The 14,567-nt window shown below is 40.2% G+C and overlaps 1 protein-coding gene and 1 non-coding gene across 2 annotated transcripts in view; one reads left to right on the top strand and one right to left on the bottom strand.

Moving 5' to 3' along the window:
• The window catches only part of PPIL4 (peptidylprolyl isomerase like 4), a 37,123-nt gene extending 33,384 nt beyond the window's left edge, over window positions 1-3,739 (top strand). Inside the window, exon 13 of the mRNA XM_078447455.2 lies at window positions 380-3,739. Coding sequence (XP_078303581.1) covers window positions 380-631 — 252 coding nt within the window. The 3' untranslated portion in view covers window positions 632-3,739. The remainder of the gene's footprint in view (window positions 1-379) is intronic.
• A 1,150-nt stretch (window positions 3,740-4,889) lies between these two features.
• On the bottom strand, window positions 4,890-4,991 carry LOC132668097 (U6 spliceosomal RNA). Its single transcript, XR_009605466.2, has one exon. It is a non-coding gene; the product is annotated as a U6 spliceosomal RNA (small nuclear RNA).
• Between the last annotated feature and the right edge of the window lie 9,576 nt (window positions 4,992-14,567).

The raw sequence follows: 14,567 nt of genomic DNA, 5'->3' as shown, positions 1-14,567 counted from the left end.
TTAGTAATTCCATTGCCGATCACTTGGGAGTGAAGAAGGGAGAGGTAGAAAGGTGAGCAGCCACAACCAGAGTTCTTGGTGTCACGATTTTCTCTAAAGACTTGTTCTGTTTTCAGCTGGATGATTTCAATTCTTGGTTTTGGATCTGATCCTTTAGTTCAGCTGAAATAGTAGATACAAAGCAATGAGATCGATAAGAAAAATGGTTAAGTCTCTTTGTGAATTATTTTTGCTTTCTGATTTACAAGATTCTGGGCATTAGTGGTAGTGTTCCAGTCTGAGCTGGTATAGCTCCTCGCTGAGTTTTATTAATTGACAGTGACTACAAGATGATCCTTCTACTCATTCACCTGTAACTGTCTCTCCATTCCTTTGACAGGATATCTACAGGGAAATGGGGTTTGGTCACTATGAAGAAGAGGAAAGCTGTTGGGAGAAACAAAAGAGTGAAAAGAGAGACCGACCTCAAAACCGAAGTCGTAGCCGATCTCGAGAAAGGGACGGCCACTACAGTAACAGTCACAAAGCCAAATACCAAACAGACCCCTATGAAAGAGAACGGAGTAAAAAGAGAGACCGAAGCAGGAGTCCCAGGAAATCCAAAGATAAAGAAAAATCCAAGTACAGATGAAAGACAGAGAATCAGACATGGGTGGCTAATGTATTTACTGTTGTCTAACTTGGAGCACCAGGTACTCAGATATTGTGTCAAAGCATCAGAGACTCTGCTTATTTTTTTTTCACACTAGGGTTATGGCCCTTTTCGATTAATACTGATTGTATAGGGCACAGAAAGACAATAAAAAGTTGAACATTTTCTTTGTATACTTTTGTACACTAATTTTATTGTTATACATAAATAGTGGTCTTCATTTTTCAAGTCTTTCACATTTTCCACTCCTCTCTTTTTTAAATGAAGTATTTCATACCTACAGAAATCCACAGATGTGTATATATAAGGTATAAAGAATAGTAAATATTTGTGTACCCATGAGCCAGCTCAAGAAATAGAGTATCACCTGCATTTTAGAAACCCTCTGTGTCTCAAGTGATGATTATTCTGAATTTTCTATTTGTCATTCTCCCGCTTGTTATAGTTTTACAACATATGGATGTATTCGCAAATAAAATGTTAAGTTTTGTATGTTTTTGAATTTTATATAAATAGCATAATGTATGTTTACTTCTGTGACTTGCTTTTTTCAGCTTAGTATATTTTGAGAGTCATTCATTTTTATTGCTTTATAGTGTTGTATCAATAGACCACAATTTACCCATTCTTCTGTTAGTGGACATTTGGGGTTGGTTTGTGTGTTTTTGTTTTTGCTATTGCAAACAATGCCGCTGTGACCATTCTGTATATAGGAGAGATATCGCTTGCTCACGCAGTATGGAAATCCTCGTCTTTGCAAGATAATGCCAAGCTATATTCTACAGTGGCCGAACCAGCTTACACCCCGACGCGCGTTATGTGACTTACCTTTGTTTCGCATTCTCTCCAGCACTTCTTAGTTTCCCACTTTTCAATTTTGTCAATTTAGTGGACGCTTAGTGGTATCTTCTTGTGCTTTCCAGCAAGAAGACTGCTATTATTCTTATATTTGTTCTCATATATGTAACTTGTTCTCTTCCTCTGGCTGCTTTTAAGGTTTTCTCACTGCTGTTAAGAAATTTGATTATGATGTGCTTGGTGTAGTTTTTTCATCATTCTTCTGCTTGGGCTGTTTACCTGTGGGTTTATGGTTTTCACCAGGTTTGGAAAATTTGGGGCTATTATTTATTCAGTTACTTTTTGCTGTTTTCCCTCCTCTCAGCCCTCTCCTAAGACTCCCGATTACTTGTATGTTAGGCTGTTTGAAGTTGTCGCACGTTACACTGATGCTCCATTTGGGTTAAGTCTTCTTCTCTGTTCCGTATTGAATAGTTTCCATTGTTATGTCCTCACATTCATTAATCTTTTCTCCTGAAGTATGTAATCTTCTCTCAATCCCACCCAGTGTAGTATTCACCTCAGACATTATTTTTAATTTTAGAAGTTCCGTTTGTGTCTTTTTTATATCCCCCATGCCTCTCCTTAACATGCTTATGCTTTCCTCCCTTTTTTTTTTTTTTTTTTTTTAACACCCAGAGTACATTAATAATAGCTGTTCTAATGTACTTGGCCATTCTATCATCTGTATCATTTCTGGTCTGTTTCTATTGATTGATTTTTTTTCCCCCACCCATTATTGAGTTGTAATTTACTTTGTATCCCTGGTAATTTTTGGATTTTACGTTGTTGTGCACTAGAGTTTTTGTATTCCTTTAAATATGTTGAGGTTTTTCTGGAACATAATGAAGTTACTTGGAAACAGTCTGATCCTTTCATAGCTTGCTTTTAAGCTTAATGAGGCGCTGGGGCTAATTTGGCTCACCACGGGAGTAAACCCTTCTGAATACTCTCCACTATGCTTTGTCTTTTATGAGATTTCCCCTCTCTGGCTATGGGAACAAGAACTATTTTGAGCCCTATATGAACTCCCAAATTGTGCTGCCTGTTCTTTTCTGGTGGCTCTTTCCCACCTTTGGGTAGTTTCCTCATGTGCATACACTGATTAGTATTCAGCTGAAGACTCAGGCAAACCCTCTGTAGATCTGGAACTCTCCCTTTGTAGTTTCCCCTCTTTCCAGTTCTCTGCCCTACAAACTTTATCTTGGCTCTCCTGCATTCTCTGCCCATGGAGATTCCCTATCACCACGCTATAGTGTGGACACTGTGCGGTAACCTCAGACAATTATTGGACTTGCCTTGTTCTTCTCTCAAGAGTCACTGTCTTGCACTGGCTGTTGTCCAGTGTCTGAAAAACTTTGTAGTATATTTTCTGTACAGGCTTTTAGTTGTTTAACATGGGGAAGGTAAATTCTGCTCCTGTCACTGCTTTCTGGCCAGAGTAGAAATCTCAGTGTTTAAATTTGCATTTCCTAAATGCTGACAAGGTTGAGTATCTTTTCATATGTATTATAGTCATTCTTGATTGCTTTCTGTGAAAAGTTTCACATGTCTTTTGCCCATTTTATGTGAAGTTGTCTTTTTATTACAGATTTCTTTGAGGAGTTTTTCTTACGGATACTAATCCATTTTTACTATTTGATGTTGTAAACATTTTTTCTCAGTTTGTGGTGTATTTTCTCACCTTTGTATTGATATGCTTGGAAGAGCACAAGTTGTAAATGTCCCCTCAACTTTGTAATATAAAAAATTTCAGGAGTGCCTGGGTGGCTCAGTCGGTTAAGCGTCCAACTTTGGCTCAGGTCATGATCTCGTGGTTTGTGAGTTCAGGCCCCGCATCAGGATCTCTGCTGTCAGCACAGAGCCTGCTTTGGATCCTCTGTCTCTCTCTATATATATACCCCTCCCCCACTAGCACACTATCTCTCAAAAATATTTAAAAGATTAAAAAAAATTTTTCATATAAACACAAAAACAATGAACATCTATAAGCCTTCCATCCAGATTTAACAATTAATAACAACTTGTTGATCCAATTTGAAAGTAAACTGAAAACATGATGAACTTTAACCTTTCAGTATTTCACCATGCATTTCTTAAAAAGCAAGTGTCCTATATAACCACGATATTATTATCACATTTAAGAAAATTAACAATAAGTGCACTTGACTGGCCCAGTCTATAGAGCATGAGACTCTTGATTTTGAGGTCATGAGTTGGAGTCTCATGTTGCGTACAGAGAAAAGAAAAGTAACGATAATCCCAGAATAAATAATATATAGTCTACATTTGAATTTCCCTGAATATCTCAAGAATGTCATTTTTAGGTATTGATTTGTTTTTAATCCCAGACTCAACATTCATGCATCACATCTTGTTCTTGTCACTTTATTCTCTTAATCTAGAAGAGTTTCTTATCCATCCTTTCCACCTCAAATGACATTGACTTTTTGAAGAGTTCAGGCCAGAATATTTCTTAGAGTGTTTCAGATTCTGGAAGTTGATGGTGTCTTCATTGTGTCTTCTAACTCTTCTCTATTTCCCGTAAACTAGAAGTTATGTCTAAATGTTTGATTAGAATTAGGTTATATATTTTGGGCAGAAATCTTTAGGTTGAATGTCAAATTTATTAGCCTTTCTCTGTGTGTTTCGTGTTTTTTATATTTTGTTCAAGAAGTCCTTAATAAAGATATTCTCCTATATTCTAAAAGTTGTAAATAAAGCTTTGTTTTTTATATTAAATCTTTAATCCACCTTGTATGTGTGTATGTGTATGGTGTGATACAGCAAAAAAAATCTTTTTTTTTAACATACGGATGTAGCCAATTGTCCAAAACATTAGTGAATAGATCATGTATATTCCCTGTTGATCTTCTATCAGGTAAGTTTCCATATATGTGTGGATTTTGTTTCATGGGCTCTCTCTTCCATTGGTTTACTGTTTATCCCTCCACCAATACCACACATCAACATTTCTATGGCAATAGAAAGTATTTAAGCAAGCCCTCCCCCCCTGCCCCCGACCTGTTTTATTAAAAATGCCTCTGCCCTTTGTTTTGTGCAATTTTGGAATCAATTTGCATGGTTTCCCAAAGAATTCTTTTAGGATTTTAATTGCATTTGCATTCAAACAATAGAAACTTTTGTGGAAAAAAAACAGCAATCATAATATTGAATTTTCCTATTCATAAAATAGCTTATCTCTCCAGTTAGTTCTTGAACCTCTTAGAATTTTCCTTACAAAGCTTTTGCACTCCTTTTGTTAGATTTACTCCTAGTTTCCATATATTTTATAAGATTCTATTCTTTTATAAATTTGTTTCCTGACCTAAGAGGTCACACGTACCTTTCAACTTTTAATTTTGATATAATTTCAGGCTTACAGAAACAGTACAAAAAGGAAAATATGGAATGCTGCTCATTTTCATGTCACCCTTGTGCAGGGGACGTGCTAATCTCTTTATAGTTCTAATTCCTGTATATGTGCTTCTGAAGTGAGCACACAAGTTATATTTTAGATTACTGCCCTTCTATCCAGTCATTTTACTAAAGCCATATATTTAAAACTTATCTCCAGGGTTTTTTTGTTTTGTTTTGTTTTGATTTTGGTCTTTAATGTAGACAATAATGTTACCTGCAAATACATTGTATTTTCTTTCCCCGTTCCTATTTTTAAAATTATTTTTAAAAATATGTATACCGGAAAACCTTGGATTGCAAGTAATTTGTTCAGCGAGTGTTCTGCAAGACGAGCAAACATTTTTAATTCTAACTTGATAAACGAGCGATGTCTTGCAATACCAGCAGTATGTGATACCTAATGTCACGTGATCACAACTGAACCAACGGTTCTTGAATTCTCTTTGATAAACAAGTGTTTGGGATTATAAGCATGTTTCCAGAATGAATTATGCTTGCAAACCAAGGTTTTACTGTATACTTATATTAAAAAAAATTTTTTTTTTATGTTTATTATTTGAGAGAGAGAGAGAGAGAGACAGAGAGCAAGCAGGGGAGGGGCAGAGAGAGAGGGAGACAAAGAATCAGAAGCGGGCTCCAGGCTCTGCTACCAGCACAGAGCCCGACATGGGGCTCCAACCCACAGACCGTGAGATCATGACCTGAGCTGAAGTCAGCCACCCAACCGACTGAGCCCCCCAGGCACCCCTACTGTATACTTATTTGTAGTAGTGATGTTCTTTTAGTGTTTGCTGGCTAAAATTTCTAGTACAGCAGGGCCCAGGAGGCTCAGTCAGTTGAGTGTCAGTCTCTTGATTTTGGTTCAGGTCATGATCTCATGCTTCATGAGTTCAAGCCCAGCAGTGGGCTCACGCTAACAGTGTGGAGCCTGCTTGGGATTCTCTCTCTCTCCCCCCCTCTGTCTACCCTCCTGCTCTCTCTTTCTGTCTCTCTCTCAAAATAAATAAATAAAAACTTAAAAAAAAATAAAATTTCTAGTATAGTGATGAAGTTGGCCTCTAATTTTCTTTTTTTGTATTGCTCTTGTCTGACTTTCACGTCCAGCTTATGGAATAAATTAGTGAGTGTTCTCTCTTTCTTTTCTTATTCTCTTCAAAGAGAAGAAAAAGATTGAAATTATCCATTCCTTGAAAATTGGTTAGAGCTTGCCTATGATGTTATCTGAACTTTGTATTTCCTTTGTGGAAAAAGTCCTTCACTACTGATTGAGAGTTCAATGATTATGGAATTACTAGCCTTTCGGTTTCTTGCAAGTGCTTTTTTTTGTTACTACATTGCTCTAGGAATTTGTTATTTTCTTTGAAGTTTTCAATTTATTGACTTGAAGTTGTTCGTAATATATGGTAGAGTTTTTATTATCCTTTTGATTTTATCTTACACCTTATGTTTTAGTGTGTCTTTGAAACAACACGTAGTCAGATTATTAAAAAAAATTTTTTTTTTATTTTAGAGAGAGAGTGAGCACGTGCGAGTACACGAGTGGACAAGGGGCAGAGGGAAACAGAGAAAGAATCTCAAGCAGGCTTCACACTCAGCATGGTGCTTGACACGGTGCTCGATCCCACGACCCTGAGATCAGGACCTGGGCCCAAATCAAGAGCCAGATGCTCAACCAACTGAACGACCCAGGTGCCCCAATTTTGGCCTTCTGATAGATGTGTAGTGATATCTGATTGTGGGTTTAATTCTGTTACCCTGATTGCTAATGATGTTGGATATCTTTTCATGTACTCGTTTTTCTATCTTTATATCCTGGTGAAATATCTCTTCATGTTCTTTGCCTATTTCTAATTGGATTTCCCTTTTATTTATTTATTTTTTTTTATTTTTTTTATTTTTTTACTTTTGAGTTTTGAGAGTTCTTTATATATATGTAAAGAGAGACAGAGAACAAGAACATGAGCAGGGGAGGAAGGGCAGAGGGAGAGGGAGAGAGAGAATCTTAAGCAGGCTCCATGCTCATTGCAGAGTCTGACATGAGGCTTGATCTCACAACCCTGAGATCATGACCGCTGATATCCAAGACTGGTAACTTAACCAACTCAGCCACCCAGGTTCCCCGAGAGTCCTTTATATAGTCTAGATATTAGTTCTTTTTGGATATATTGTTTGCAAATAATGTCCCAGTGTGTAGCTTATGTGCTTGTCTCTTCATCCTCTTACAGGGTCTTTGCAGAGCAGAAGATTTTAATTTTATTTAAGTTTAGTGCATCAATTTTTTCTTTAATGGACTATGCTTTTGGTGTCAAGAGTAAGATTCTTTTTCTAGCCCAAGATCCTGAGGTTTTCCTCCTATTTTTTTTCCTAAAAGTTTCAGAGTCTTACATTTAAGTCTGTGATCCATTTTGAGTTAATTTTGAGTAAGAAGTAATATGTAGGTTGAGTTTTTGGGTTTTTTTTCTTAGGGACATCCACTTGCTCCAGCAGCAGTTCTTGAAAGTTCTCTGGCTGCTTTTATGAGTTTTGTTTTTTCTTTGGTGTGATAGAGTTTCACTATGATATATCTAGGTACAGATGTATTTAGCTTTCTTAGTATATCATTTGTCTCACGGTTATTATGCCTTGTCCTGTATACTGTGTCTGATGACTTCAGATATTTTTCACTATTCTGGAAACTTCTCTGGCATTTTCTATTGCCTCTCCCCTGTTCATTCTATTCTTTTGCCACCTCAGTCAGTTTTTTTTAGACCTCCTTATTCTGTTCTTTGTATCTTAACTTTTATATTTTCCGTACGGTACGTTCTGAATAATTTCTTCAGATATGTATTCCAGGGCACCCATTATTTCTTCATATAGGCCAAATCTGCTATTTAACCCATCCACTGAATTTTTTTCCATCCACTGAATTTTTAATTTCAGTGATTCATTTTTACAAGCTCTGTTTGATTCTTTTTCAAGTTCACATGGTTATTTTTTATTCCCTTTATTTCTTTGATCATTTATTTCCACTCTGTTTTATTTGCATGGTTACTTTAATTTTTTTTAAATGTTATTTGTTTTTGAGAGAGAGAGAGAGAGAGAGAGAGAGATAGAGAGACAGAGAGGGAGAGACACAGGAACTGAAGCAGGCCTTGGGGTCTGAGCTGTAAGCACAGAGCCCGATGCGGGGCTCAAACCTGTGAACCTTGAGACCATGACCTGAGCCAGAGTCAGACGCTTAAGTGACTGAGTCACCCAGGCGCCCCGACATGGTTACTTTATATTGTGTTTTTGAAAATTCCAATATTTTAATTTCTTAAGAATTTGAATCTTCATTTTTTTTCCTGCTACCTCTTGGGCATAGTGGCTTCTTTCCTTGTATGTTTCCAATTTTTTTTTTTTTAATTGGGAATACATAATTTGGGACTCCTAAGGTACCTGAATTGAGAATACTTTTCTCCAAAGAGAATTTATACTTGCCTTTCAGGCAAATCACATCACTTGGAGACACTTTGAATTCTGGGCTTACAGTTTCCAAGTGCATGCATAGTGCAGACCATAATATTTGTAGAAAAAGATACTGGGGGAAACAGTCTATATTAAGCTTGATTCCTATCTCCCATCATTACAGAGCTGGGAAGATGCCTGCAGATATTCTTTTCTAGCCTAGATTTTCTCCCATGGGGGGCCTTTCTAGTCCTTGGCTTTAGGTGAAGATCTTAGACTCAGGTTCCCAACTCTCTTAGGGCCCAAAGCCTGGTCCTTGTTGGCACCCCTCATCCCTGTGGCCTGAGGCCTTTATTCCCCAAGCTCTACATGAAGGCTGGTGGTTTGCTTACCATCTTGTTAATACATTTTTAGGTCTTGAGGAAATCCCTCTTCCAATCTTATCAGTGTATTTAGAGTATGACTGCTACAATTTATCTGGCATGTGGATGTTTTACAGAAGGCTGATGGGGGGGGGGGGGATGGTATAGGTGGTCATAATTCAGAGTATCCAGTCTACCAAGCTGCTAAGACTGGATGTCTCTCCACTATTGTTCATAATTCTTAGCCATCAGTAGAAAAAATTGTAATGCCCTCACAGAAGAAACTATCACCCTGAATATAGAAAACTAAATGTTTTCCATACAGAAGATTCTACAACGTCTGAAAGAATGAATGACCAAGAGAAAAATAATGGTTGAATATGAGAGGGATCATAAGAAGAAATAACCTAGAACCTAAAACTTGAATTCGGTAGGTTCAGTTCCAATTTCTGAACCTGGCATTTCAAGGAAAAACTGTCCTTACTTGTAAAAGCTGATATTTCAGGTGTGGAAAAACTATAGTTCTAACAGAGATGTGTGTACCGAAACAAAGAGTTCTGTTAGTCAGAAAGTGGTTTTAATAGTGGTGATCTCTCCTGACAGTGGCCATCGAGTATCCTTGACTAGATGCAGGGCAGTCGTGGTCCTATGTTACTACTACTAACATCTAGGGTAAAGTGACTGTGTTTCCTGTTTCTTCTGTTTTGCTTCTCTAGGTCTTAGGTGAACTCAAAACCAGGCTCCAGTTAGATGTCCTACCCGCTTTTGCCAAAACCAGAGGAAAAAAATTGAGCAAGCTGTATAGTAGTCAGGTTGTTTTTTATTAACGGGAAGAAAAAAAGTTATTTTGAGGCTAAAATTGCTCACTCATTATAACTTTGCTGTCGAGTTTCAGGCTGATCTGTCTTACCTATTGAATTTTCAAAGATTTTGATGAGAACCATTAAAGGTTAAAAGTAAAGACACCTTAAGTGGGTACAGCAAAAGAAAGAAACTTTAAATAGGCTTAAACTTTCACAAGTGCCTTTCAATAAATTGGTTGTTTTTTAGTCACTGAAAGAGAGATTTCATATCTAGGTTTTCCACTCATCATAAAAAATTTCTAATCTCAAGTTTGACATTTCTTACCCATCTAGATTGAGTCACAAAGAATGAATAATAGATAAGTAAAATCGAAATCACAGAAGTCTTACCTTTCAGTGGCTGTTGCTATGAAATTGTTTTGCTGGGAAATTTTAGAGAAGCTTGTGCTTCCTGTTGTTAAGTGATAGAATATGGAGATCCCCTTAATTTTCAAAATTGTCTTTTTTCTTTTTTAAAGCAAGTTATCTCAGTTATTCTTGCTAATGGAACTGTCTTCATTCTTACCTTATCTTACCCACACGGGACTGCTCACTAGGTTTAATTTTGTGTTTGCCTCCTCTCCTACGCCCTGTGCATCAAATGGGCAGATGGGCAGGGTTTTTCAGAGGCGTTTCGTGTGCAGTTAAAAGGCTGTATCACTATTATTTATTTTCCAAGGACCCTAGGAAGCTCGAGACACACACGGGACTATTTTATACGAGAGAGCTTGTATGAAAAGGAAAGTGAGACAAGTTGTGCTTTGTTGCAAACTGGGAACAAGACCACGATGACCTCTGGCTCCTGAAAAAGAGAAAAGTTTTGTTCTGTTTCCTCCAAAGGCAGTTTGGTCTGTTGGAGAGAGCTTGGGATTCCGAGGCAGAAAACTTGAGAGCAGAGGCAAGCCGGGAGGGGACAGCAACGTGATGGTGTGACTGAAGCAGACGGCCCCTGAAGGGTACCGAGCAAGTGTGGAAAGGGAGGAGGAACCAGGAAAGGGAGGGCACTGAATGTAAAACTGAGAAGCTAGGCTTTGATTTGCCAGGCGGTGGAAAATTAGACCTTATTTCTGAGAAAGGCAGTGGCACTGGGGTCTTGGAGGAAAGTCACTCTAGGAGCTCTGGATAGGATCTTCCACACGGGTTGGCACCAGATTCCTACGATTCAACATCTGTTGAACACATAGTCCCTCATCCAGATCCACATCAGAGTGGGCTCCCAGAGGAGGCGAGGTATAAGCCAGAACCCGCATCTGATACCCGCTTGGTGTGGCAATAGAACGTGGAATGGGCATCCCAACTATAAACATTTTTTTTAAGTCACACCATACTTGCTACGTAGCCACTCATTTGGCATTATGGGAAGTAACTCCGATATCCTTAGGAGGGTCAGGGCCGAACGGGCTTAAGTAAAACTTTGGTATAGCGCAGGGTCAGCATGGAGACCGCCCGGCTGACGGGGGCTCACCTCGTGCTGCGTTGGTGGCATGCCCGGAGCCGTCCTGAGCTCGGGCACCTTGTCTGATTCATCTTTGCACATCTGGCGAGCAGGAGAGTGCCTCACATCGAGTGGGAAACCAGCCTCACGAATTCTGCAGTCTCAGCATATGGCAGGAATTATTTTTAACTTTATCATAAGTGTTGTTTCATTATTCTGTTGATAATTATCTACTACTCATTCTCTGAGAACAACCCAAAGGCACACATCTGTGGCCCTTCCCCCTGGCATATGCTTACGGGAAATAACGTGAAGGGCCTCACGGTAGAGCCCGCCGGTTTTCGGGTCTGCCCTAGGTGTGCAGGCACAGGAGATGCTGTACGGGGGAGGACAGGTGGACCTCGGCCAGCCAGCCAACCCCCGGGCACAAGGATTCGCCCTGTGGCTCCCCTGCCCGTCTGCCCATTATGGAGACGTGTGCTTAGCTGAGTAAATGGTTGCCACAGCCAAGAGCTCTGAAGGAAGGCGGTTTGGGGACCGAGGAGCGTATCCGTTTCCTAGAGCTGCCATTACCAGCAGCTGGGCGGCTTAAAACAACAGAAGTGCGTTCTCACAGTTCTGGAGGCCAGAAGTCCAAAACCACGGTGTTGGTAAGGCCGCGCTCCCTCTGAAGGCTCTAGGGAGCCTTCCTTGCCTCCTCCTAGCTTCTGCTGGTGTTCCCTGGCTCACAGCTGCGTCACCCCAGTCTCTGCTTCTCTACATCCGGCCTTCCCCGTGGCTCCTGTGTCTCTGCATCCAACTCGCCCTCTCCTTTCTCTTATAAAGACTTTGGATTTGGGGCCCACCCTAACCCGGTATAACAACTCACCTCGGCTACATCTGCGAAGGCCCTGTTTCAAATAAAGTCACATTCACAGATATTGGAGGTCAGGACTTGAGCTTAGCTTTTGGGGAGCACCATTCAACCCTCTGTGAGGGGTGAGGTGTTTGCAAAGTTCAAGAAAAGCGTGGCCAGAGACCAGCAACGATGCTGTTGAGACAAAACCAAGCTGAGCCTTAGGGCCTGAATTTTCAGACACAGAGCATTGCAAGTGTTCGAATGTGACCACCTAAACAATCCGTGAGCATTAGCCCAGGAGAAGGTGCCTCAATTTACCATATGTCTCATCACTCATTCTTTGTCCTCAGCCTATGTTCCTCCACCTGGTTCTCATAAACCTCACCTTTTGGTTCATAGTCTCTCTTTCTGGCAATGGAGAGAGGAGTAGACCATCTCAATCTCCCTCAGGGCTTTTGTGAGAGAACCAAAGACGTCAGAAAGGCTGGGTGCCCCACAGTCAACGCACACCCACGGGAGCTATGGGCTGCAGCGACTTTAGGGAGATTTCCCAGCATGCCAATGCACTTAGGTTATATAGAGACAATCTCGCTGTCTAATGTCTCCAGGACCAAACACAGAAGCACCTGAGCCCTGGGTTAGCAAACCAGGCACTCAACGACAGGGCAATGAATTCAGCAGCCAAGGTTGGAGAAAGAATAAAGCAAGTCTGAGAGTGCCCTGGCAGATCAGTACTCTTCTTACCGTTGGTTGATAAGAAGGTCTGAGATCCCTCAGAGCTTAGACAACCTTTGGAAGGCCAGGCCCTTGATGATGGCGCTTGTATTTCAACCTTGAGCGCTCTGAGACTGTTGGTTTTCCCGAGCCGGTAGCTTCACGATGACCCAGAAATGAAAATCATTTTGCTCAAAACAAAACAACAAAATAACAAAACAGCCTGTGTGAGAACATATTAATTAATGATTCAGTTACTTTTTTTTTTTTTTACAATGAAAATGCTTCTCAAAAAAGTTTTTAAAGTTTTTCCTGAGCTAAGTTATTTTACCCTGAGGCTAAGTGCCAAACAGATGGATCTTGTCAAGTTTCCTTGTGCCTCTGAGCAATAGGCCTAGATTTTTCCTCCACCTGGAATGTCCCAGAGAATCCAGACTTCTCCTGGAAACTCCAGCCTGTCCTTTACTTATCATTATTTTAAAGATTTTATTTTTTATTTTTTATCCCCGCCCCTTAAAGATTTTATTTTTAAGTAATCTCTACACCCAACGTGGGGCTTGAACTCACAACCCCAAGACTGAGAGGTACATGCTCTACTGACTGAACCAGCCAGACGCCCCAGCCTGTCCTTTAAAGTCAGCTGAGCCAATGTTTCCTCTATAAAGCCTCCTCCACCTCCTCACTCAGAGTGGGGATTCCCTCTTTGATGGAAACTGTAGTCCCGTGGTTCTCAGTCTGGGGTGATTTTGCCCCCAGGGGGATACTTGACAATGTCTGGGAATGTTTTTAGTTGTCACAATGTGATGGGGCGTGCTGCTGCTGTCTAGTGAGTAGAGGCCAGAGAAGCTGCTGACCATCCACCCGACCGTGCACAGGACAGTCCCCACGACAAAGAATCTGCTAGCCCCAAAGTCAGTAGTGCCAAAATGGAGAAACCCTGCTCTACGCTGACATTGACATGTGCCTGTAACTCTTTGTTTACAGTCATCCATTCACTCGGGGGCAGAAAGTTCATTCATTCAGCTGGTGCTTTATATTCTCAGCCCAGTGCATGGTATGAAATGAAATTGGAATGTACTTAAGAGTTTTAATTGCCTCGATCCCTGTAGTTAAGATAACATCCCAAGTGGAACTCAGAGGAGTGATTCATAGAGATAATTTATTAAACTCGAATTGTCTTATTTATTTATTTAGAGAGAGCACATGCATGCAAGTGGGGGAGGGACAGAGAGAGAGAGAGGGAGAGAGGGAGAGAGAGAATACCAAGCAGGCTCCAAGCCCAGCGCAGAGCCTGACGTGGGGCTTGATCCTTTGACCGTGAGATCATGACCTGAGCAGAAATCAAGAGTCAGATGTTTAACCAACTGAGCCATTGAGGCACACCTTAACTAAAATTATTTTTTTTTTTTGTTTTTGCTTTTATTTTTTGAGAGAGGGAGAAAGAAAGAAAGAAAAAGCCGGGGAGGGGCAGAGAGCTAGGGGGACAAAGGATCCAAAGTGGGATCTTGAGATCGTGACCTGAGCCGAAGTGGGACGCTTAACCGACTGAGCCACCCAGGTGCCCTAAATTAAAATTGTTAAATACAGTTGTTTTAAATTAGATTATTGGCTAAGCCAGAATGACAATGACAACTTCTTGTCCACTTGCTTCTGTGTGTATTGTGGGTGCACTCATTCCTATTGGGGACCGGAAGTTTGTTTCCCTGGTCTCTGTAGCTCTCTGATGGTAGCTCAGTGTTTCCTGGGTGCTAGACTTTGCCATAATAACTTCTAGTAATCACATTTTTCATTGGAGTTTGTGCTCAAAATAATAACAGCCATCTGTCAGCAATTAATACCTGCCAAGCACTGTTCTAAGCATTTTTCATGCATGGACTAATTTAATTCTCATAATGTTCTGTGAGATAGATATGATAATTATCCCCATTTTACATGGGAAGAAACTGAGGCACAGAGAGATTAAATAATGTGTTCAAGTTTATTTATACAGCGGATAAGTGACGGGGCAGTCTGACTCTGAGTTTATGACACCAAACTATGA

Source organism: Panthera onca, chromosome B2 (assembly GCF_046562875.1).
Source record: "Panthera onca isolate mPanOnc1 chromosome B2, mPanOnc1 haplotype 2, whole genome shotgun sequence".
Classification (NCBI taxonomy): Eukaryota; Metazoa; Chordata; class Mammalia; order Carnivora; family Felidae; genus Panthera; species Panthera onca.
The sequence above is the reverse complement of the archived record's forward strand: the minus strand, read 5'-3'. Positions and strand labels throughout refer to the sequence as shown.